Source organism: Amphibalanus amphitrite, unplaced genomic scaffold, assembly GCF_019059575.1.
Source record: "Amphibalanus amphitrite isolate SeventyFive unplaced genomic scaffold, NRLGWU_Aamphi_draft 000895F_arrow, whole genome shotgun sequence".
Lineage (NCBI taxonomy): Eukaryota > Metazoa > Arthropoda > Thecostraca > Balanomorpha > Balanidae > Amphibalanus > Amphibalanus amphitrite.
Window position 1 is genome coordinate 171,513 of NW_024882389.1, and position 25,805 is coordinate 197,317.

The 25,805-nt window shown below is 55.2% G+C and overlaps 2 protein-coding genes across 4 annotated transcripts in view; both read left to right on the forward strand.

The window, feature by feature from the left end:
- LOC122367766 (midnolin homolog) overlaps positions 1 to 13,601 on the forward strand; it is a 53,995-nt gene extending 40,394 nt beyond the window's left edge. Inside the window, exons 6-7 of the mRNA XM_043341147.1 lie at positions 9,513 to 9,704; positions 12,585 to 13,601. Of these exons, the coding sequence (XP_043197082.1) occupies positions 9,513 to 9,704; positions 12,585 to 12,850 (458 nt within the window). The 3' untranslated portion in view covers positions 12,851 to 13,601. The remainder of the gene's footprint in view (positions 1 to 9,512; positions 9,705 to 12,584) is intronic.
- Positions 13,602 to 13,968: 367 nt separating this feature from the next.
- The window catches only part of LOC122367768 (general transcription factor IIH subunit 2-like), an 80,559-nt gene continuing 68,722 nt past the window's right edge, over positions 13,969 to 25,805 (forward strand). The window contains exons 1-7 of one of the 3 annotated variants that reach the window (XR_006254115.1): positions 13,969 to 14,134; positions 15,752 to 15,812; positions 16,206 to 16,407; positions 16,544 to 16,672; positions 16,933 to 17,106; positions 17,918 to 18,171; positions 18,496 to 18,748. Coding sequence is in view for 2 of the 3 variants with exons in the window: in XM_043341151.1 (XP_043197086.1) it covers positions 15,757 to 15,812; positions 16,206 to 16,407; positions 16,544 to 16,672; positions 16,933 to 17,106; positions 17,918 to 18,171; positions 18,496 to 18,748 (1,068 nt within the window). In the remaining variant the exon portion in view is untranslated. The remainder of the gene's footprint in view (positions 14,135 to 15,751; positions 15,813 to 16,205; positions 16,408 to 16,543; positions 16,673 to 16,932; positions 17,107 to 17,917; positions 18,172 to 18,495; positions 18,749 to 25,805) is intronic. The other 2 variants (XM_043341151.1, XM_043341153.1) reach the window with 2 other exon arrangements.

Here is a 25,805-nt window from a genome sequence, read left to right on the forward strand (position 1 = left end):
TCCTTCACTCTCTCCTCTCCCCTGTCTTCCCAGGAGCCCATGGCACCGCCCGCCGCGGAGCTCTCCCTCTCCCTCTCCCCTCTCCCTGGCGGTGACCGCGCCGACTGCGGCAGCAACAGCGTGAGGGGGCGGGACCGGGGGAGGGGGATTCGGGTCGGCCTGGGCCGATGACACCGCGCTGCCGCCGCCGAGGTCAATACGGAGTCTGGGATCAATGCAGCGAGCGACGCAGCCGGACCTCACCCGGCCGGCCCCCGCCGAACGACCCGGCTGCTCATGGGCGCACCCGGGATTCCCTCAGACCGTCGGGCCCTCAGAGCGTCCCTCACCCTCTCCCCAGACCCTCCCTCAGACCCTCTCCCCTCAGTCACGGCCCCGTCCCTCCAACCCCTTCCCGTCTTCCTCCATCCCGGACGCGCCGCCTCACCCCTTCCCCCTCCGTCCCTCCGCGGAAGGCCGGTCAATGCAGAGCTCCTGGTCGGGTTGCTGTGGGCCCATCCTCTACCATGGGGCGGGGCGACCGGGATCCGCTGTGTTTTGTTCGTTGATTGGCCACCAGACTCACGAAATCCTCTCTGGATCACCTCATACGTGAGAGCCGTGCCTGTTTCTGCTCCCGCCCGGCCATCTGTTACTGCTGTCCCTCGGGTCTCTTTTCCGATGCAGTGGGGCTGGACCGAAAGCCGCCTGATTGTCGACTCGGCGGTAACAACAGTGATTCGGCGATGCAGTGGCAATTTATTTAACGACTGCATGGACTCTTCACGTTCAATTGCATTGTGAAACGCGGTAGGCGAATTTTAGCGATCAAAAGCATTCGTTCGAATGATAGAATACACGGCTTTCAATGGGAAATGTATGTGGATATGATAAATGCCGACGTCGTATTGAATATGTATTTGCTTGTTCTTTGCTACCTCAGCCAGGAACCTCTTACAAACGCCTGTCAGTGGCCGTTTTCCTAGCTCTCCAGTTCACAGACATTCGCTTGGTTTGCGAACGGTTGTTTCGATTCCACTCGCTGATTCCCATGCAGTATTGTGGAAGCATTGGTAAACGCTCGCCCCATTCCGTCGCCTGGCCACGGCCCGAGAGCCCAGTTCACGATCGGGCAATAAAGGTGGACGTGTTAAGGCAGGCGGCGGTTGGAATGGTAGGCAACGGTGGCCTCGGCGACTGTGCCGGGCATGTGCTGGTGCCGAGAGACGGGTCAGACCACCTGCAGTTGTGACTGGATTCAACACAGCCCCGTTACTAACTGGCCGGGGCCGGGTCCTGGTTTGGGCGGGCCGACGCTCCCCGCCCGACCGCCTGCTTGCTGGTGGTTAGCCTTGGGCTGTCCGGGTGTTGCCCGCTTCGTGCTGGCGGAAAAATCGAGCACGCGCCGTGAAAAAGTCGAGTCGCCGCGCGGCGCCGGTCCGGCCCGGTCAGCGACCCCCGCCCCGGAGCACCGTGTCTCCGGTGAGCGGGGCACCGCTGCCGAGCTGCCGGGCACAGCCGAGCTGCACAGGGCGTGGCCTGACCACCTGGCCTATTGACCTGTCGGCGGGTGAACGGCGTAGCGGCGCCGCGCCGGTCCGGCTTAATTAAAAATAGCGCCGCCGCCGACCGCACTGCCCCGCGCGGCGGCGGCGGCAGCGCGCCGTGCGCTCCGCCCCGCCAGCTGAGCGGCGTCGTGACGCGTCACGCACCGTCACGCGCGCGTCTCTCTCCTGCTCGTGGTTCACCTGACGTCCCGGCTCGGCGGCGGCGGCGCGGCCGGCCGACCGGACCGTATTGAGCCGACACGCCGCGGGGTCAATGAAGCCCGGCTGCCGGCGCCGGCGGCGATCGTTGCCAGTCTGACGGACGCCGGAGGCCCGTATCCAGGACTATCCCTCGTTCCTCATCCCGCCCCGCTACACGACGCAAGCGGCGTGGGGCGGCTGTCCCAGACTCGGCTGGTCGCTGACCTGATGTCTGGGTAATCCTTCTGTCGTTGGGCAGTCCGAGCCGCACCGACAGGGTTATTAATAATATGTTGTCTGAGACATACCTCTGTCTCCCACCACCACCACCGCCTCCGCCGTCGCTGCCGCCTCTGCTCCTGTCGCGTTTTCGCAGGCCATCCTCATGCCACTGTCTCGCTGCTCTGTGACCGCCGCCGCGCTCTCAGTCCCGGCGTCTCCCGTCCGCCCGACTTTCTCTCGGCGGCATCTGGCCTGCGCCGGAGGGTCACGACCGCCCGACCGCCGCCGGACACCCGGGCGTGACGTGACACTGCGCTGAGCGGGGGCGGGCCGTGCCGGGCGGGGGCGGGCCCGGCGGGCTTCCGGTCGAACCCGGATGGACGGCCGCCCTGAGCTGGGACGCCGCCGAAGCTCGGGTCGGTGCTGCCCTGGCGCCGCGCCGGTGAGGGCATCTGACTGGGTTTGAGGGTGACGGGAGGGGTACGGGTGTCACCGCTCTGCTCTTACAATCCAGTGTCGGCTCCGCGGTGACTGAACTCGGCTTGCCGTGCCGTGCCGCCGTCTGAGATGTTACGCACGGTCAGACGACCGGCGGCGCCGGCGGCACGCACGCTATTGATTTCAGCACCGCCGGCGGCTGGTTGTCGCCGAGCGGTACAGCTCGGCGGCTGGTCCGCCCCCGCCCCCGCCGCCGCCCCCGCCCGCCGCGGGTTCCCGGTCGCCCGATAGTGTATCGCGCCGCTGGAAGCACGCCGGCCGCGGCTGGAGAGCGCCCGCCCGGTGCCGAGCTGTGGGATCAATAGACGGCCCGAGGCCCGCCGACCGGTCATGTCACTGGACCGGTCACGGAATACTGGCTCTCCGACCGGCCGTAACGGTGACAAACTGCCCGGCGATATGTTACTTCGGCGGTTCGAGCCGGCGATTGAAATGGAATGTTGTTTTTGTGGAGTGGACGGCGCGGTGTAATGGTTTCCTTATATTATTATGGACTGTTTTGTGCAATATGATCGTGTTGTAAATGCAGAGGGGAAGCGGTGCCGTGTAAGAGTTCATGTAAATGATCGAATTTACGGCTTTTAACCTGTCGTGGTTTTCAGAACTGTTAGCACTGCACTGTTGAAACTATCGTCACTGTGTTCATCAACAGTAACATCATTTCCATGAAATGAACATCACGACAATAGCAGGTACCCAGAGGCGGAAAGTGTCTGGTCTGATAGGGAAGGAGCCGTCGGTTCGGTGTCCCCGGTGCAGAGCCGACCGACGGCAGCGGTCGGCGGCGGCCCGTTATTGATCTCCAGAGATAGAGCCGAGCTGTCGGCCGGCCGTCACTCCGCCACCGTTACGTTGAGCGTCACTGTCGTCACCCGCCGTCACTGTTACCGTCACTGACCGGCGGTGAATCTTGTCCACTATCACACCTTGTGCCATCTCATGAGACGCTCCAATCGCACCGAGAATGGTAAATATCGCGCCACCAGATAGTCCCGTCCGTCCCGAATTGAGACGGAGGTCGCGGTCGATAAGCCGTGACGGCTATCAAGGGGAGATGGGTCGGTGGATTGGGCGGATGACGACCGATTGAGACAAATGTGCTGAATTATATCGATGGTTTTCTGGCGTTTTGTGAGAGCATGTCATTGTCAGCCATAGCGTGCTAAAAGTAGTTATAAGGCAGTGCTGAAACTTTGATGCAATGTGCGGATGGGGTTGTTCAATTGTACTGGCACTGGGCAATGCGAACGGGGTCTGCGATGTTGCTTGCAAAATTGCATTTCTCTCAACCGCATTGTGTGAGCATATGCCTGGCGTCATTGGGCATTTGTGGCCACCTTTCACGCTGTTTTCTACCCTCTGCATCATTGCGTGGGCCATACCATCAATTTGGTCTGTTGCCAAACTGAGACATTGCTAAGACACTGCATCTATCATGTATGTTTACAAATATTGCGCCCGATGTACGAGCTCCTGTCTTCCTGGAAAATTCTGATGAGGTTCGACGACACTTGTAGTGCTGTCGTCAAACTAGACTGACGCTTACGTCTCATGTTTGTTGTGTAGTCACCTTTGGACGCGTCTCCGGACTTATGATCAGCATTTCCGAGCATGTGAGCATCATGTGATCTGGCCTTCGGCTGTATGTACAGTATAGGCAGGTACTTACATTGACCTTTACCTCGCTCCTGTACGGTTTCTTGTGGCCTGGCTTTACCTGTATGGATGCATGTCAGCGGGACAGACGGGCACCCGCGGTGGACATTCATTCGCCTTACTTTGCTCTCGGTCATGCTCATGCATTCGGTCGCCACTGTACGCGATTCTGTGAGCCCTGAACCGGTCAACCGACCAACCGACTAACCGACCGCGTCGGTCGATGGATTTGGATTGCTCTTTCCGGCGTCACCCCACTTCCAGTACTATCCACGCAGCGACAGCGATTTGGTTTGAATGAAACGATGCGATGAATGGCGAACCGCTATTTCCGAGCGTTACGAGCAGCAAAGGGAGAGGTAGAGAGCGAGCCCCACTGACGAAATGCTGATGGTCCTGCAATTGGCCGAGGGTGATGTAAGTGACACGTCAGTTAAAGTGACGTGGCGCTGTGATGCCGTGGTGCCACCCACCCCTGCCGGCGAAGCGTCATCAGATGACGTGTGGTTCCCGGGCAGGGCCCGGGAATGGCGGACCGGTTTGCGCCGTGTGTGTAATGAATCTGACAGAGGCATTGTTTGGCCCGGTTCTGCGAACTGATTCTGCTGACGTCGTTGTTTGTTAGTGCAGAGTTATGTGGGCCCATTCGCGCCGGCTGCCTTAGTTATTACACAGTGCAAGTCTGCATGAATCATCAGTGTAATCCGTCATACGGAATGAAAACATGACGTTTGTAACAACAGGTCACTGTCCTTTCCTGCTCTGGCCTTCAAAGTCGCTATGACACGGGGCTGTGACGGGCTGTCCGTGTGTCGCGGTGGTGGCTGCACGGCGGCCCGCTCGGGGCGATAACCAGCACTCTGTCGGTGGTGACACCGCGTGTCGTCACCGCTCCGCACCAGTGCACACTGGTCGGAAACGCCCTCACGAGAGGCCACGGGCGATTCCGGAGTTTCGGATTATTTTTTGTATAGATCGATTTGAAATTGATCAAATTATTATAATTAGGCCAAAAAAACTAATCCGGGTGACCAAAAATAACTGTAATCAGCCCCCGAAGATGGGGTATCCCAGAACTCGGAAACTGACGCGGAGCAAGAGGTTTCTTGAGCCGGATATTCAGAGTCTTATTGCTGCTAGACACCAAATTGAAATCCCACATATTATGCATCAAAATGTTTGTTATGAAGTTGCCGACTGGTCAGTGCAAATTTTTTGGTATACTTTTTCCCCAACTAAGATCTACTGTAGCTTTTTTATGAGGGCTCTCCTAGAGTGATTCTGGAATATAACTGCAAAGTTTAGGTAAGGAAACAACAGGTAGTCCCATCTAGTCCCACTCTGATTTTTTGTGAGATGAAGCAGGATTTAAATTTACACCAGGGCAACATAAAAGCTAACTGCGCATATTTGCGCAAAATTTGCAGGAGCCGCTATTCCTACCCAACTACCGCCCGCCCCGCCCCAGTTTCGGCTCGGCCGCCGCGCCCGGCTTACGCTGACCTGTGTGGCCTGCACGCATCCATGCGTAGTTGACTGGTCATTAAAAACAGACGCGCTTGAGTTTATGAATTTTGTGTAAAGCGCATACAATATGGTTTTATTATTGCATTTATGTATGTATTGACATCAAAAGCCTTTCACATATTGCGTGGCGATTACGGCTTGCATTTAGAGAGCCTTGCTATTAGTAACCATCACTCGGCTGAAGAAAGTGGAAATTGAGACCTTCGTGAATATAAGACGGTGCGAATATAGGACACCTGTCACTGGCGTCAGGTTACCTTGGGCCGTCTTTTTACATTAGATCACAATTCCGGTATTTAGCCCTGGCCGGACCGATTGGTTTTCTATATTGACCGGGGAGGGTTGATACAACTCCGTCGCCGTTTCGCCTCTAATTGAGCTAGAGCCTCGCGGAAAAAAACGAGCTTGTGTGCCGTTATAAGACGCAGCAAGTACTACCCGATTTAAGGTCTTCTAGGTCAGCCAGTGACCTCTTAGGTCAGGTAAGTGCCACAAGGCACGGGCTCGGTTTTTGGTTAATTACTTTGCCAAAAATGGTCGCACTGCCGCCATTTTGGCATCATCGTGCTTGTCTAGCTCAGGAGCGTTGAATGCTATACTTGTTGTTCGGATGAAGTCAACTTAGGCGTTAACCTCGGGTCAAGGTCAGGTCGGAGCCCCTCAGGTCACGAAAATGGTTGAAGGAGGACATATCGCATATCACTCGATTCGGCAGGTCTTCCCGAGTCCAATGGTGACTTTCCCGACTCTCTAGCTCCATCTGATCAGGAGTTATTGACGAAAAACTTATATGGCCTTAGTGACGTCATAAATGACGTCACGCAAAGTCAACAATGCTAAAGTGAAGCACCGGACCTTGCAAGGAGTGCATGAAACCATTCCCGGTGCCTGAATAGCAGCTTCCAATTTCCCTTGTTCACTTAAAGTGGTGCTAGATCCTGTATTATACTCAATTATGACGTCATAACTTAACAGATTCACGTCATATATTTAGTGCTTGACATCCAAATGATAGCTTACATATGACAGAGAAGGCATGCAAAGTTTTATGAAGTTTGCTTCACTAGTTGTGGAATAACAAGCAAAAAACTTTTGCGGAAAGGCCGCTGGCCTCTCGCTGGAGCGTTTCCGACCAGTGTGCAGTGCAGTGGTGGCGGTCGATGGAGGCCGGGTCAGGTCGGTCTCAGACCAGCGGCGGCCGCGTGCGGTCAGCCGCGGGCCACGCGCCGCCGCCGAACACCGCCGCACATCCCGGCGAACGGCTGCTGCGCGTACGGTCCGCCGCGACCGGAACCGGGTCACTGGAGCAGCGCCGCCGCGACATCTATCGGCCAACGGCTGTACCTGTAGTACGTCACCGCACCGCCAGGTGTCAGAGCTGTCCCAGGTGTCAGATGTAGAACGCCGCGGCCGGCCGGTGGGACAGTTTCACCAACAGCTCAATAGAAAGTTGGCTGATGACCTCAGTCTGTTTGCCCCTCGCTGCCCTCGCGACGGGGACGCGTTTTTGGGGCGCCGAACCGGATCCCCTTTCGGTGATCGGCACGCACCGTCCCGGCCAAACATATCACCGGCCGGTGGGACGAGTCGGCCGATCCGGGCTGATGTTGGCTGGTCTCAGAGCTAGTGTTGACTCGTGGACAGCTCGACTCGGACTGCTGTGGGCGGCTCGGCTTAGGGTCTGTTCCAGTCGCACTTCCTAACACATCTAAACTCCTCCAAGAGCAAGATAGAGGAGGTTGGACTTGGAGCAGGGCCCTCCTTGGCTTTGTAGGGGCGAAAGCTGCCACTGGAACAGGGGAGCAATCTTGGAGGAGTTAAGAGGTGTTAGGAAGTACGACTGGAACAGACCCTTAGACTGCTGGCGATACGGGCGGCTTGATTCGCTCCCTCGGCGGGCGCCCTTGAGTCCAGAGGAGCTCACCGAGCCCACTGGGGAGTTTGTGTGAGGTCCCGCGTTGAGCCCCTCCCCTCCCACTCCTTCTAGCCAGTCTGCCGGGCCGCCCGATGAAGCACAACTGGGTCGTGCCGTCGGCAGTTCCGGCCAGTGTGTGCCGAGTCGACCGTGACGGTGACGACGGCACCTCAGCGCTCGTATCGGGACGTTAGCTCGCGGAATGTCGCCGGCGGCTGATAGCTCACGGCTCGATAGCTCACAGCTCGATAGCTTACAGCTCGATAACACGCAGCTCGATAGATCACGGCTCGGACTATGAATCCACAGGGGTAGAGCCCCGCCGATGTGATCGGAACCAGCTGGCATGTTTGACGGTCAGCTTCCGAGCAGCGGCGGCGATGGACGTGGATCCGTTTGTTTGGCCGCGCTGGCAATGGTTCGTGAGATAAATCACCATATTTTCCTCCGGGCTGGGGAGATAAATCAGTGACCATGTCCGGACTGAGGCGCCCCGGCATCCAGGGCCATCTTCGCGGTCTTCAGCCCCAAGTTTCCCGCGATTGTGGGTTGCTGCTCCGCGATCTGCAGGCCTTTTATCGAGCTGCATAGTGCAATGTAAGCTGCAGCTTTCTTCGATCAAGCTTGCAGCTCTGCACAGTGCACCAAAGTCCGAAGTGCTGTGTCCAGCGGATCAGTCTGCTTCAGACCCACCCTTTCCTCGCCTACCGAGGCCTGCCGAGCTGTCCTGCACTGCACAGCTGTGTTTGTCTGTTGACATTGAGCTGAGCCGGTCTCTGAGCTTATGTTTGCGATCAGCAGCAGTACAATCTGTAGGCCTCCGTTCGATTCTAGCTCCGCCGGTCCCCGCTTTTCTGTCACCCTCCCTCTACTGTCACCCACCTTCCGACCCTACCCGTCGCCTGCCGTTCGACCCGGTCCGTCGGTCGTTCAGCGCCCGGACAGGCGCGGCGGTCCGGGGTGGACCGTTGGTCAACCGGCAAACTGGCCTGCCGCCGCTCCGCGCCGCGCCTCCCGCAGTCGGCCTAACTGTATCACCGGGAGGCAGGGGAGGGGAGGATCGTCACTCGGCGTATCGTCACGCGCCGGGAACGGGTGACGACACGTCCCGACAAACGGTCGACCTCACCCGTCACTGGCTCTGGCACAGTCACACCGCTACCATTGGCACAGTCACACTATCACACCGTTACCACTGTCACTGTCACTGTCATCGATGGTGTTCGGTTCGATACAGAATAGCGGCACAGCTGGCCGCTGGGTTGATCGCGCCGCACTGCTGGGCCGTAAGTCTAAACTGGTCCAAACAACTCTTGATAATCAGACCGATCTCTTCTGACCCCAACAGATGACCAAGTCATTCATGATATCGGGTCCTATAACCATGGTGACAATGATCATCAGTGATACACTGACTTTTCGCTGCTTTATTCGGTCGGATTAGTGCTGTTGAAAATATCAGTCACGGTTCCCAAAGTCCACGGCATGCGTGTTATTTTAGGCGGCCTGTGCGTCCTCCCCCGCGTTCAGCGGTTGCTGCCATAACGGCAGTCTTCTCGACATTTCATGATCCCGTTACGCTGTCAGTTTTTATGTTTTTGATCCTTGGAACCATTTTACCCTGATTATGTGGTCCCGATTCTTCGAACAGGCGATTACCGGACCTTGGAATAGCGCTATGTAATGCAGATTGCAGGTTATGTAAAATGATTTCGTTCTTCAATGGTGTGCCTTGTGTGATGTTATTTTGTCTGATCCTGTCTGATCCTATTCGACCTTTGTCTGACATTCTCCTGACTATGAGCAGGCCCCTGTGACCCACGGTAGCATTCTCTGCTATTTTCTGCCGCTCATTATGTGATACGTGACATTCTGCCAGAAGCATACGTCAGATCATTTCTATGAACACCTCTCGAATCTCCCTGTCTGTCTCCAGTTCTGACCTACCTCTCCCTCTCGTTCGGCAGGTACCCTGAATCCCTCTCTACAGGACCGGATGGGCCGACCGAAGCGAGACATCAGCACCATCATCCACATCCTGAACGACCTGCTGTGTGCCTCGCCCCAGTACCGCGCTGAGGAGGCGGGCGCCGCGTCCCCGGCCAAGCCGACGCCCGGCGCCCCGGCCGGCGCGCCCGCCGAGCCCGCCCAGCCACCTGGTGAGAAACGGGGTGAGAGGGTGAGAATGAACCCTGGGTGTTCGCGGGGGGAGAGAATGAACCCTGGGTGTCCGCTGCTGATCGGGTCGGGAGGAGTATTGAGAACTCCATACACTATGTATATGTATTAGGGTGACAGTTATTTTCTGATTTTTTGAAAAAGCAAAAACGCAGTTCATTTTATGGTTCCATATAGCATAAAAACATCACATGCAAAGTTTCATTCGGATCGGATTATATTTAACCGTGCCTCCTCGAACTTGAATGTGTACGCTTTTAGCCATTGGGCCAGCAGTGTAGACTTTTCTGGTATGTAATCCACAAGCAGTGTTTCTCAGCTATTCATAACGATGCAATCATAAAACAAAAGACTGTGGTACACGAAAACTAGTGATGTATTGTAAAACGATTTAAAAAAAAAAAACTGAGATAAGACTCAATGCGTCTTGTGGCAGTTGGCAATCTTGGACCTCCTGACGAGTCTGAGCATCTGCGTCGAATGCTATCGCTCATTACTGCAGATGCCGGGTGACGGTGCCTTTGCTAGCGTTTGGAAGCCTTCCACGGTGTGCCTCCACCACCTGCAGGATGTACTGCCTCTGGTCATCATCCTTGGTGAGGGTCAAATTGTACACTTCCATCAGAGCGACGCCACGCTCGGCGAAGTCGTTCACCACCGTGATGCCGTTGGCCTTCCCCGCTGCGGCGACATAGCGGTGGTCGTCATGCCACTCGGCAGGGTCGGTCTCGAGGAAGCCGTCGTCAATTCCAAGAGTGACAAAGAACGTCCGCGACGATGTGGATACGAAGTCTGCGCGGGTGTTCTGCGTCAGGTCTGCGCTGAGATCAACGACGGCCCGCTTGGTAAAAGTCCTACGAGCCCTCGTCCGAGGCGAGGGCCTCAACAATGGCCCGCTTTCCAAGCAGGGGTAGGCTCTCGTCAAAGAACGCCAACGGGACTAGGCTCTCACTCAGATACCACAAGTGACGTCGGGCGAAGCTGCTAAGGAGCGTCTTGGCGAGGGACTTGTCCTTTTACCAGGCCAACGTCTTCAGAAGGGAGGTCGTTCTTAGGAGGGTTTCGTCAGAAGGGAGAGGTCGTTCTTGGTCGTTGATTCGTCAAGTTTGCCGTGTCGGTCTACATTCCCACGTGGTACACCGCGCCGAGCCCTACATCGGCCCCTAAGAACGACCTCTCCCTTCTGAAGACGTTGGCCGGGTACGAGGACAAGTCCCTCGCCAAGACGCTCCTCAGCGGCTTCGCCCGACGTCACTTGTGGTATCTGAGTGACGGCCTCATCCCGTTGGCGTTCTTTGACGAGAGCCTACCACTGCATGGAAAGCGGGCCATTGTTGAGGCCCTCGCCTCGAACGAGGGCTCGTAGGACTTTTACCAAGCGGGCCGTCGTTGATCTCAGCGCAAACCTGACGCAGAAGACCCTCGCAAACTTCGTGACCACATCGTCGCGGACGTTCTTCGTCACTCTTGGAATTGACGACGGCTTCCTCGAGCCCGACCCTGCCGAGTGGCATGACGACCACCGCTATGTCGCCGCAGCGGGGAAGGCCAACGGCATCACGGTAGTGAACGACTTCGCCGAGCGTGGCGTCGCTCTGATGGAAACGTACAATTTGACCCTCACCAAGGATGATGACCAGAGGCAGTACATCCTGCAGGTGGTGGAGGCACACCGTGGAAGGCTTCCAAACGCTAGCAAAGGCACAGTCACCCGGCATCTGCAGTAATGAGCGATAGCATTCGACGCAGATGCTCAGACTCGTCAGGAGGTCCAAGTTTGCCAACTGCCACAAGACGCGTTGAGTCTTATCTCAGTTTTTTTTATCGTTTTACAATACATCACTAGTTTTCATGTACCACAGTCTTTTGTTTTATGATTCCATCGTTATGAATAGCTGAGAAACTCTGCTTACGGTTTACATACCAGGAGGGTCTACACTGCTGGCACAATGGCTAAAAACGTATACATTCAAGCTCGAGGAGGCACGGTTAAATATAATCAAATCCGGATGAAACTTTGCATGTGATGTTTTTATGCTATATGGAACCATAAAATGAACTGCCTTTTTGCTTTTTCAAAAAATCAGAAAATAACTGTCACCCTAATATGTATGTATATGTATATTTAAAATCGCCAACAGACAATAAGTCCACTTAAAAGGCGAAGTCAAAGAGACAGTAAAACAGCACACACCCACACACACAACACACACACACACCTACATACACACACACACTGAAGATAAAAACACGTAGGGTTATAAACACAGGAGATGTAAATAAATGAATAATAGCCTAAAAAGCCTAGTAAACAAGAAACACTAAAAGCACAGCGGATGCGATCACGCCGCTTCACTAAAGCGGTCAGGGCCATTTTACCAGGAAAGATTTATATGATTGAGACTAATTGCGCGTTGGGAATGGTTTCAGTAGCTCGAGTTTCCATATCCGATAGTTAGATTGCCTGTTGCTTTCACATCGCGTGCAATGATACTGGAAAGTGCATAACGAGGGGCAATTGAGTACAGATAAAGATAGAGCAAGCGTGGTCTCAGCGGAAACCAATGCGAACTGGTTCCTGGATTATTACTAATGCAGACGATGTGGTTTTGAGACATGGTGGTGCAGCTCGTCTGCCTACCATGAGAGTCGTTCTGGGTGGGCTGTGTTGTTCCCTACACTCAATGTGCAGCATACTGAATTTGGTCATCGGCCGACCGTCGTCATTGACGATCTGTGCACATTGGTGCCCCGTTTGTGACCCGCTTCTGCTTCCTCTGTTAAGAGCACACTTTGTCTACCTGCCCCTGTGGAACCTGTTGCACACCGCTCTGACCGTGCGCCCCCCTCTGCCTCCACAGCTGAGCCGGCGGCGCTCGACGAGAACCAGGCCACGCGCGGCAAGGTGGAGCGTCTGAAACTGGTGCTGGAGGAGCGCCGGCAGCGGCGGCGGCAGCGGCGCTCGCAGCGCAGCGCGCCCTACACCACCAGCTGGTCGGCCACCTCGTCTCGGCCGGAGCCGGCCGGCGGCGCCGCCCACGCCGCGGCCGACGCCGCCGACGCCGAGATGCCCGAGGTGACGCCGGCGCCGGCGCTGGTGGCCTGCGGGGGGCAGAGCGCGCTCTGAGAGCGCCGTGACAGTCGGCCGGGTCACGTGCGTGTGACGCCGTCCGCGAACTGAGTGTAACGGCCCAGAGACGCTGTTGGTTTGGGCAGAGACGCCGTCCGACGGAACGGCCGGTGGGCGACCGTGGCGCCATCTTTATAGTGTGGTAAGCGGACCGAGCGCTGCCTGACGGGCGGCATGTGAAACTGAGCGGACCCACCGAGTGGCGAGCGGCCGGCCCGAGTCGCGCGGCCGCCGACGCCAGACAAAGCGAGTGTGAGTGGCAGTGAGTGACAGGCTGAGCGTGAGTGAGAGTGAGGATGAGTGAGCGAGTATGAGAGAGCTCTGAACCGCTGCTAATCGTGCTGTAGCCGCGTGTGAGCGCCGACGTGCGGTCGGCGCTCTGTGTTCCCGCCGGCGGGCGGACAGCCGAGCGGCCTCCCCCGGATCACGGCGCCGGGAGAAATGGACTGACCCGTCCGGACGCCGCGCCCGGGCGCTGGGCGAGTCCACTTAACTTTGTGTGTTGTTCGGGGGAAGTAGAGGATTTTCTTGTGTTGAATCTGGCGTTCTGTCGCGTGCGCAGGCCATGAGACCATGCAAATGTTTATGGAGTGTGGTGAGTGAGGGACGTAGCAATCCGAGCTGTAACTGCTGACAGTGTGGAGTGAGTGGGCGGAGCGCCGCCGGCGGCCGCCGCCGCGCCGCGGCTCCGCCAGCAGTCAGTGTTTTAACCCAGAGCCGTGTAAATACAGTTATGTCGAGAGGAGGATCATTTGTTTTGTTTGTTTGGGGTGACGAGCCCGCAGATTCATCACGTTATCATTTGGAACTTTCATTTAGTCCTGAGATCCCCGAGCTGATTGACAGGCACCGTTGTTTTTCGGCTCGGCCCTCGGTTCTTTGAAAGGTCAGGCTAAAACTCAAGAGGGTCACGGGGACAGCATAAACGCTATTGAATATCCAGGCTCTATGCATAGCAGATAGCACACTTTTTTGCAATAAACCTGGTGGTTTCGGGTTTCGTCTCTGGTATTCAGCGGAAAGGGAAAAAGAGGTATAGAAAAACACCGTGGAAAAAACAAAAACAGGTAATATGGTAGCAGAAGGGAGCTACCATATTAAGGCAGTTCTGATGCAGCTGTGACGATGAAGTGACGCAGTCAGCACGCTTGTTTTCATTTTCCATTTCAATTTCTTGTTCCATTTCGGCAGTATTTTTTTCAAGTGATTTTCCATCAAGGATTAGCTATTTCAATTTTTGGGAGCTAAACGATAAACTTTTCTCATTACGGCCTAACTAAGGTAGGTACCTAACTTCAAATTCAACTCCAATTGCCGTTAAAATTGCAATGGAAAATATCCGTTATCTCATCTGTATGGATTAAAATTGAAATGGATACAGGGTTCTGAGGCTAGTTTTACCAACAGAAAATAGCCGCCTGCCGGAAATTTTGCCTTAACCCTCTCTGGCACAGGCCATTTTGCGTCCTTCGACGGCACAAGGCCCAAGGGGGGGATGGTACGACCCCCCCTCGCGTTTGGCCCCTGATCATCGAGCTAGAGCTTCGCGGAAAAAACGAGCGTGCTGCCCGTCACGAGAGGAAGCCGATGTGTGTTTGTTGTAATTTTGTTATTGGATTAAATACTGGGCCTTATTTAAAATAGGATTATTTAATCATGTTGGAAACATCTCATTCTATTCACTATTGTGATTTGGGCCAGAATGCAGATTATGGCAATCTTACACCCTTGGCGTGGAGGTAGTGTCGAAGACTGTTGAACATCGCCAAGCGTTGCAAAGTAACCATGCGGTGGGTTCCTGCTCACTGAGGAATCGAGGGGAAGTAGAGCGCGGATGACCTGGCGAAACAATCGACCGTCCTACCCTTGACGCCCGCTCGCTGACCCGGGGCCGGGCGGCCCATTCCATTGTGCGACCTCGCGTCAATGGCGCGACAACTGGTCCAAGTCATTATTCAAGCCTCTCTTCTAGAGCACACTGCCACTTCCCATCACCGGAGACTGGAGAGGACCGAAAGAACGCCGTTTCGGTGCACCAGATGAGTGTGGGCCACTGGAGCCGCTCGTCCCCACCTCGTCCCAGTACGTGCACCGAATCAGCCGTCTCCTCTCCGCTGCATGCCAGCAGTGTCTGGAGGACGATCGTCGGTGACCCACGATACTAAACACCATGTGCCGAGAAGAGACTGATGTACGGGAGCACGTGCTGCTCAGTTGCCCGGCCCTCGCTGGCGCCCGCCAGCCTCGAACACAACTCTCCGCTGATTTTTGTGGCCCTAGAAATGCTGGCCCAAGCTCTGTTTCACGGCACAACACTATAACAGTGCTCTTGGGAACATCATGGAACATCGGGAGCAAGGAAACATCAACTTTTCAGATGCTAGAAAGTAAAAATAATTGGAGAACAGAGAGCGTCCAAGGCCGTAAAATACTCCTGTCTGTCTGTCAGCCCTGGTCAGTGATTGTGCAGTGCACATGTGCCTTATTTCAAAGCTTGATTTTGACACAAGTAGGCCCCCGACTTTCGGCGCAAATCATGCAGAAATTTCAGCGCAAAATCGCTTGCGCCGAATTTCGGCGCATGAAAGTCTCACGGGCGTCCGGCGTAGTGTATGGATGTTTTCCAGTCTGGGTCCTAAAAAGCATGGGATTCACAAAATGGGTCGGTCTGGAAAGAATTGAGCTTTGATTGCAGTTTTTTCACAAATACTACAATTACAGATTATTTAATGTCTGAACCAGGAGATATGTATGGTGTGGATTTGTCACCCTTGCTGCTACATCTTGTCAACCCTGTTCCCGTGCTGATTTGCAGTCAGGTTTACTGGTAGGCAGTTAAGTCCAAAAATGACTTACTGATGCTCTCTAAACCATATAGACTATCACCTTGTTTTCCAGTCACGATGGCTGAAGACGAGGAGGAGGGGTACCGCTGGGAGTCCGGATATGAAAAGACATGGTGAGTAGGGGCCAGTACAGTGCAGCTTACAGAACTAGATCGCTACAGATTGTCTGCTGGTTAGTCAACTCTCACTACTGTAACCGAACTTTGAAGCTGGATAGTAACCCCAAAATGAGTTTTTACCTGAACAGGTTTTCAATAAAAGCTTTCCACAAGATAAAAAAGCCGGGATATTGGACATTCCAGTGACTTATTGAATCTAACCAGACTGACTTTTCTAACCTGAGCTAACACTTATTTTAACCTTATCTCTACCCAGAGCCCATTCAGGAATCAGGGCAAGGATGTAGCTTGCTGCCCTGACCAGATAGCTGACGCCTGAGTCCCTGACATCACGTCACCTGACCCGACCTGATCCGACCCTATCTGACCTAACCTGACCACCTCCAGGGAGGCCATTCAGGAGGATGAGGCGGGTCTCCTGGACAGCTCGGTCGCCGACCTGGTGGCGCGCGCTAAGCGGGCCCGCCTACACCGGGCGCGGCCGCACGTGCGCCTGGGCATCATGCGGCACCTGTACCTGGTGCTGGACGCCTCCGAGGCCATGTTCGTGCAGGACCTGAAACCCACGCGGCTCATTTGCTGCCTCAAGGTACGCGTTTACCGAACTTTGCTGTAGGACTGCCACTCGGTGGTGACTCGTCTCATGTCCAGTTAGTTTCAGTGCCTTAGCATTATAGTGCTGTCTTGTGCTCAGTAATGACTCGTATTATTTGTACCTCTCGCAGATCCTGGAGGGTTACGTGCAGGAGTTTTTCGACCAGAACCCCATCAGTCAGCTGGGAATCATCGTGACCAAAAACAAACGGGCTGAGGTGGTCTGTGAGCTCGGTGGGAACCCCATCAAAGTCATCGAGGTGAGACGAGCTGGGAATACCACGGGACCGACTATGGGTGATCGCCGCGGAATTTTTACGCGATGATAGTTTGATATTATTTGTGTTTGAAAGGGCTCTTCTTTCTAAACCTGTGCAAGCTCGAGTGTGATAAAAGAGCTAGATTTCAATTCTCTCATAATCTTTACAAGGCTTTTCATAAGTTCCGGTGGTGCGATATGCCCTTCCCCCTTAAAGGCAGTCACATTAACCTCCTTATTCTCCCGGCCTATACCACGCAGCACCTGCGCAAGCTATCGTCTGCGCCATGCGTGGGCGAGCCGAGTCTGATGAACGCTCTGGAGCTGGCAGCCAGCTCCCTGCGCACCATGCCGAGCCACGCGAGCCGGGAGGTGCTGGTCCTGATGGCGAGTCTGACCACCTGTGACCCGGGGAACATCAACGCCACCATACAGGTAATAAATCGGACCATACAGGTAACAGTTATACACTGCCGACCCGGGGAACATCAACGCCACCATACAGGTAACAGAAACACTGCCATACAATAACACGCTGCATACTGCTGACCCGGGGAACATCAACGCCACCATACAGGTAACAGAAACACTGCCATACAATAACACACTGCACACTGCTGACCCGGGGAACATCAACGCCACCATACAGGTAACAGAAACACTGCCATACAATAACACACTGCACACTGCTGACCCGGGGAACATCAACGCCACCATACAGGTAACAGAAACACTGCCATACAATAACACACTGCACACTGCTGACCCGGGGAACATCAACGCCACCATACAGGTAACAGAAACACTGCCATACAATAACACACTGCACACTGCTGACCCGGGGAACATCAACGCCACCATACAGGTAACAACAAACAGATCATGCAGTTGAATTTAATCGTACAGCATCAACTTGGCGTTATGATGAAATAAAATCGATACACTATCAATATTGGATACACTATCAATCACTTCTCTCCCCAGAAACAGCGACACCACATCTCTCCGTCGAAACCAAAACGCAGCACAACTAAGTCACCTATCTAAACGTAAACCTTCTAAAGTTACCTGGGTGCTGAACCCAGACAAGTTTGAAAGGCTAAAAGGTCATGTATGGCGTAGCAATCAGCATTTGAGGAATACGTTCTCTTTCATGCCACCAAAGTGGCCAACTTCTTTAAAAAAAATCGCAATAGGTCGCAGGACCACTTCGTGACCTCACCCCTCCCCTCTCTCTCTCTCTCAGTCGCTCTGTAAGGAGAAGATCCGCTGCTCAGTGATCGGCCTGGCCGCCGAGCTGCGCATCACGCGCCACCTGGCGCAGGAGACGGGCGGAGAGTACGCCGTGTGTCTGGACGACTCGCACCTGCGCGACCTGACCATGGCGCACGTGCAGCCACCGCCGGCCGTGGCCCATATGGAGGCCGCTCTGATACGGATCGGCTTCCCGTCGCACAATACCAGCGCCGACAGTCCCGGCAAACTGTCCTACTGTATGTGGTGAGTGAGACTAGGTGGGTTAGGTTGGAATAAGTTTGGTTGGGTTGGGAATCGTATGCCAGGCTTTTGGTTTTTAATGCTGCGCAACTAGATCATGATGACATGTTTGTGATTCCAGGAAGTGGTTATTAGCAATTGACCACTTATCTTTAAGAATTTTCAGGAAGTACATGGAAGTCCAGGAAGTGTATTTTCCGGCTTGGGTTGATGAGAAAAATAAATGCTCTTGCGCCTCCTGTAAACCTTAGTAATAGTCACATGTACACCCTCGATCATGTAGCCCGTCAATGTAAATGTCTAACCCCCGTCCCCCGCCTCCGGCAGTCACCTGAACGGGCCGGCGCCGCCGGAGGGTCCGGACCGCGGCGGATACCTGTGTCCGCAGTGCTACAGCAAACACTGCGAGCTGCCTGTGGACTGTGCCACCTGCGGCCTGACGCTGATGTCGGCGCCGCACCTGGCGCGCAGCTACCACCACCTGTTCCCTCTGGAGCCGTTCGAGGAGGTGGAGCGGCCGCCCGGCGGACCCCCGCAGCACTGCGCCGCCTGCCGGGCGAGGATTGATACACAGAAGCTGGTGAGTGTAGGGGGCGCTGCAGTGTGCGGTGGTGGTGAATTTGGTCGCAATGTGATGTTGTTGAGAAACGATGAGTTTTTTTCTACCGTTTCTTGCGCTGAGCGTTCCCAGTCTTTTTTTTTTTCAAAGTTGCTGCTTGGTTTTAGAAAAAGTCAAGTCTTTGAGTGCATGATGAAATATAAATAAGCCATTTCTTGGATGGAGTAAGTTTGTTCGTCTTTCAGATTGTTAACGCACGAACGTCAGCTGCCATTTTGTTTTTCAGTTTGAATAGCAACATTGATTTTAGCGTTTGTAGTGGCCGACGGCCGCTCTCCGCCCGGTTACGGCCGAGCCATGTGGTGGCCACGTGCGTCCGGTGGTCCCGCTCGAGGCGAGGCCCGGCTCGGGTCACGTGAGGGCCCGCTGTCGTGATTGGCCGCCGCCGGCGTGTGCCGCGAGGGAGGAACGAGGTGACCTGGGGCCGGTGCTCGCTGCGCCGACCCACTCTCTGTCTGTGACTCGTGCGGTGAGGACGGTAAAGAACAAATACAGCGTCCTACTAAGTGCATCTTTGTGTGGTGGGCGGTGACATAAGTGGCGGAAGACGGTGCGAGCAGTGCTAATCGTGGCTGCTCCTGATACCTGTCTTTATGTCCTGGGGCCCACTACTTTCTCTCTCCTTTTCTCATTGAGGGTGTGGAGGGAGGCGGCTGCGGTGTCTCGCCATCGAGTCATCGAAGCTGACCGCGAGTGACGTGTCTCGCCATCGGGATACAACACTCGTGGCCTCCTCGTTCCTGGGGCGGCCAGTCGGTTTCGGTCAATCTCGCCATCGAGATCCCGGAGCATCTCAGATCCGTCTGACCACAGCAGCCTCGCCATCGAGGGGCTGTGGTCACTCGGCGGCTACCGCATTCCTTCCCATCCTCTACCAAAATCCACTTTCTCCTCACCCTGCACCACAGCCAGTCAGTCAAATCAAGTGTCGCTGTACGCAACTACAGACCAGAGGACGGCGTGGCGACATTTTCTGGTCCTCCGGGCCGGATCTCAACCGGAGATCCCATCGCAACTGCTGAATGGATGCAGAATACAGTTGTGAAACTCAAGCAGTCGATCCTACAATGGCTGAAGCTCAGCGTGCCGCCAAGGATCAGGAGCTTGCTGACCTGCGCCGACTGCGTGGATGCAAGAGGGCTGCTACGACAAGGGCCAGCAAAGCAGTAGAAGTAGAGATAACAAGACATGCTAATCGTGACCGCATCCATCAGGTCAGCGCAAGACTAGAAGAAGCATTTGCCGATTTGCGAAAGACTCATCAGACATATGAAAGCAAGCTGGGAGACGAAGAGACTGAAGAAGCTCAAGCATATGCCGATCATTTCGAAGAAGAAGAGCTAGCCATCCAGGGCAAGATTCAACAATATCTCCAAGAGCTGGACGAAGTTCGTTCATCAGCTACCACTTCCCACCGTGGGCCGAGTCGCGCCAAGTCACATACGTCAGCAGGGACGGCCGCTTCAGTCCGATCAAGAGTGGTCGCCGTAGAATTGGAGGATGCGGATCGCAAGCTACAAGACGTCAGGGCCCAGGTAGAAGAAAGTCGCCGTAACATGATGGAAAGGCAAAGGGCGGAGAAACGCCAACGTGAAGCTCAGCTCGAAATGGAGAATCTCCGACAACAAGAAGAGTGGGAGCTTCAAGAGCGCGACAGTGCACTTCAGCTGAAGATAGCTGAAGAGGCTCGAAATCGAGCAGCAAGAAAGGTCCGTCTCTATCGCGCTGCTGAAGATGAGCTGAATTGGGATCGTCGTCATGACTTTGACGAAGCTGTCGCTGGGATGGGAGAAGAAGCAAAGCCAACACGTGAAGGTGTCTGTGAGGGCACTGCGACATCCATGGGTAACTGCGGCATGCACTCTCAGCGTGATCAACAGAGGGACGAGCGGCAGGAAGGTCACACCGCTGCCACACACCATTTGGCAAACGAAGACTGCGCTGTGAACGACGCCGTGCAGCCGACGACAGCCGATCAAGCTGCGACTGGGGCACCACTTGAGGCCTCAGCTGGAAGTGCAACCACAACCCTAGATCCCAGTACCTGGACGATTCCAGATGTTTCTCAAGAGCAAGCACGCTCGAGTCAGTCAACAGCGTTCTCCAAGAGTGTACCGAGCCTCAGCCTCCACACCTATCGAGGGGATCCCGCTGACTGGCCTCGTTGGATCAGCCTCTTTAAAGTGCTGGTCCACAATCAGACATCGCTGACGAATGCAGAGCGGATGACTCATCTGCAGCAAGCAGTTGAGGGCCCTGCCCACCAAGCCATTGAAGGGCTTTTGTTTGATGGATCGCTGTACGAGCAAGCACTGAAGACGCTATATGAACGTTTCGGTCGGAAAGACGAAATCAGCCAGGCAAGTCTCAATCAGATGTTTTCTACCCCAGCACCAAGTGTGAATAGCTTGGCGTCAATGGAGAGGTTCAGCTCCGCCATCAGCAACACGGTTATGACTCTGCGAGCCCTGGGCTACTATCATGATCTGGGGGCAAGCGACACCCTCCGCAGAGTGATTGCCAAGCTCCCTGACGAGCTGACTTATCAGTGGGGCCAAGAAGTCTACAGGATGCGACCAAACCAGCCCAATCTGGAGATGTTTAGCGAGTGGCTGAAGATCCAGGTGAACGTGTTGAGCTACACCACTCGCCCGAGCCGTGACCCCGAAAAGAGGAAGACTGTGGTGACTCCGAAAGAGACCATGACGAGGCGGACGACATTGGCCACTTCCGCATCCTCACCGCGTGAGGAAAGCCATAGGCTCAGGCCTTGCGTCGTCTGCGAAGGGGAGCACAAACTGGAAAACTGTCCTGATTTTCAAGCCCAGGCGCTGGAGGAAAAGCTCGTGACTGTGAGACGGGAGCGACTGTGCTGGGCCTGTCTCAGGAAGGGGCACTTCGTCAGATCGTGTAGATCTGCCAAGCGCTGTGGCACAGATGGATGCAGGGCGACACATCACAAGCTTCTACATACGCCCAGAGGTGATTCAGGGGGCGGGGAGAGCAGCGGCAGAACAGAGAATCGCCTGGACAGAGAAGATCCGATCGTTGGTGCAGCCATGACGGAAGCCACAGACACGCTTCTACAACTGGTTCCTGTCAGAGTCCACGGCCCGAACGGTGACAAGGATGTTGTCGCTCTTCTGGATCCGGGGGCGCAAACGTCACTCTGCTGTGAGAAGGTGCTGCAAGAAATCGGTGTGAAGGGGGAGCGTGAAGAGCTCAGACTTCAGAACGTCGAAGGAAGCGGACAGAGACAGTCATCCATCCGTGTTCCGTTGACAGTCAGCCCTATTTCTGCCGATGCCAAAGAGGGCCACATCGTAATCCCGGAAGTTTGGTCTGTGCCAGGATTGAATGTTACTCCACCCAGCATCAGCCGACGACAGACCTCCAGCTGGAAGCATCTGCAGGGTCTCGACTTTCCTCAGTACAGTGGTGCACGTGTCGAGCTGCTGCTCGGGGCCAACATACTGGAAGCTGTCCTGCAACGGGAGATCAGAGTGGGAGGTACCGGCCAACCGGTCGCAGTGAGGACAGATTTCGGTTGGACCCTGACTGGATCTGTGTCGGCACTGGTACCCCGTAGTACGCGGCACGTCATGTTTGTACGCAAACAGTCAACAGATGAAGAGAACCTGAGTGAGCTGGTTCAAGAGTGGTGGACCACTGAAGCCTTTGGCACGAGGATCAACGTCAAGGACGCAAGATCTCAAGAAGATCTCCGTGCATTGGCTCTTCTGGATCAAGAGACCAAAAAGGTCGGTGAGAGATATGAGACCTGCTTGCTGTGGAGTGAGGAAAATCCGACGTTCCCCGACAACTCAAGGCAGGCATACTACCGGCTAACATCAACAGAAAGGAAACTGGAAAAGCATCCAGAACTTGCGGAGAAGTACAAGAACATAATTGATGGGTACGTCAATGATGGACATGCAAGGAAGTTATCACGAGAAGAGATGATGGAACCCAAGGAGAAGCGCTGGTTCCTGCCACATCACGCAGTCCTCAATCCCAATAAACCGGGGAAGGTGAGAGTCGTATTCGACGCTGCGGCACTGTACCAGGGAGCGTCCCTGAACCAGAAGCTAATCACAGGCCCAGACCTACTCCAGAACCTTCCCGGGGTACTGCTGCGATTCAGAGAGGGACTAATTGCAGTCACAGCCGACATCAAGCAAATGTTTCACCAAGTCCGGATACGGGAAGCTGACCAGCCCGCGTCCAGCTTCCTCTGGAGAGACATGGAGCGACAACGTGAACCTGATGTCTACCAAATGCAGGTGGTAATCTTCGGAGCGAAGTCATCGCCGACCATCGCCAACTACGTGCTGCGAAGAGCCCTTCAAGATCACGGAGCCTCAGTCAGTGCGGAAGGCCCAGTGAGCCCTGATGAGATGATCCAGAGCTTCTACATGGATGACTGCCTGTTTTCAAGCATGACAGAAGCAGCTGCTCATGATCTGCAAGCAGAGGTGATGAAAGCTCTGAGGAACGGCGGCTTTCATCTCACGAAGTGGCGCAGCAACTCACCTACAGTTCTTCGGAGTCTCCCAGAGGCTGAAAGGGCAAATCCCTCGACGAGTCTGTGCTTGAAAGGCTCAAAACTGAGTGAAAAGGCTCTTGGGGTCGTTTGGAATGAGGAAGAAGACTCTCTTGGCTTCAGACTACGAGATGAAGACGCCAGTGCAACCAAACGAGGAGTCCTCTGCAAGGTTTCAGCGATTTTCGACCCACTTGGAATCGTCGCTCCGTTCACGGTGCGAGCGAAGGTGATGATGCAGCGGCTGTGGTGCCTTCACTTGGGATGGGACGACCCGCTGCCACAGCTTGAGCTCAGCACCTGGACAGAATGGTTGAAAGAGTCAGAGAAGCTGACTGAGGTGACAGTCCAACGGTGCGTGACGCCAGGAGGCCTCGAGACAGTACGGCGTGAGCTCCATGTCTTTTGTGACGCCTCCGAAGAGGCGTTCGGCGCCGTGGCATACCTGAGGACCACGACGAGGGACGGATGTCACCACTGTCGCTTCCTGATGGGGAAGAGCCGAGTCGCTCCGGTAAAACCTCTATCCATCGTCCGACTGGAGCTCCAGGCGGCGGTTTTGGGAGCGCGGCTGACGGACGCTGTCGTCGGGGAGCTATCCCAACGACCTGACGACATCGTCTGCTGGACAGACAGTAAGGTTGTGCAACAGTACATCGACAACGAAGCTCGCCGATTCAAGACCTTCGTCGCCAACAGGCTGGCCGAAATCCACGAGCTGACGCGTGACGCAAGCTGGCGTCACGTGCCTGGTAGGCTCAATCCGGCGGACGATGCTTCCAGAGGACTTCATGTCTCCGCGCTCGCGCACAACTGCCGTTGGATCGCTGGTCCAGACTTCTTGCGTGAGGACGTCGACCAGTGGCCACCAGTGGAGAAGCTGGCACCACTGGCAGACAACGAAGAAGAACAAAAACAGGCGACGTCAGTGAATGTCATCGCCGCATCAACGCGACCAGAAGAACCGGACCCAGCGAAGTATTCATCGTGGATCAAGTACAAGCGAGTTGTCGGCTGGATCAAGCGTTTTGTGCACAACCTGAAGGCGCTCTTGCCCGGCCAACAACCTCCATTATCAGGTCCACTATCACGCTCTGAGATGGTGGAGGCCGAAGTCTGGATCATCAGACAAGAGCAGCTCACGACGTACGGGGAAGAACTCCGATGTCTGGAACAGCGACGGCCGATCCAGACTTCCAGTCCTCTGCTTTCGCTGACACCGATCTGTGACAGCAATGGCCTGGTCCGTGTTGGAGGACGCATCGGGAAAGCATCTATTCCCGAGGAGTCCCGACATCCGATCATCCTGCCGAGGAAAAGCGAGCTCGCCAGGCTCATCATCATGCAAGAGCATGTCCGTCATGGTCATGCGGGGACAGAACACACGCTGAATGAAGTACGGCAGAAGTTCTGGATTCCCCAAGGACGCGCAGAGGTGAAGAAGCAGCTCCGCAGTTGCCTCTATTGTCATCGACGCAGAGCTGCTCCGGCGCCACCAAGGATGGCTGACCTTCCCGCTCAGAGACTCGAAGCCGATCATCCGTTCAAGAACGTGGGTGTGGACTACTTTGGACCACTGCGAGTGAAGCGGTTCCGAAGAACTGAGAAGCGATACGGACTGCTGATAACGTGCTTGGCGACCCGTGCTGTTCATCTGGAGGTGACACATTCGCTGGAAGTGGACAGCTGCATCATGGCCCTCAGACGCTTCTTCTCTCGCAGATCCCAGCCAGCAGTTATCTTCTCGGACCGCGGTACCAGCTTTATCGGCAGCAACCGTGAACTACGCGAAGAGCTGAAGGTGCTGCTAGCGCAGATGCCTGAGCGCCTGAGCGCCTTGGAGATTGACTGGAGGTTCAATCCACCAACGGCCAGCCACATGGGTGGTGTTTGGGAAAGGATGGTGAAGTCGGTCAAGACGTGCCTGCAGGCAGTCGTCGGATCTCAGCTGCTGACCGATGAAGTTCTCCTGACTGTGTTCGCGGAGGTCGAACACATGATAAACAGCCGCCCACTTACCTATGTGAGCTCCGATCCATCTGATCCCGAAGCATTGACTCCTAACCACTTCCTGCTTGGTCGTGCTTCCCCACACCTGGCACCAGTCCTGACAAGAGGCAACGACATGTGCAGCCGTCGGAGGTGGAGACAGTCGCAAGCTGTGGCTGAACACGTTTGGAAAAGGTGGACTCGAGAATACATACCGACTTTGACACAGCGGAGCAAGTGGCGCCAGGAAAGAAGAAGCCTTCAAGTAGGGGACCTGGTCCTCATGGCTGAGTCCGATCTGCCCAGAGGAGCATGGCCTCTGGCCAGGATCGTTCAGGTCTTCCCGGGTAAGGACGGAAGAGTCCGGTCAGCTGCGCTACGGACCTCCTGCGGAAAGACGTACACCAGACCAGCAGCAAAGATCTGCTTCCTGGAGGAAGAGTGCCGTTGATCGCGGGAGCTGGACTGCCTGGTGGCTGAGGATCA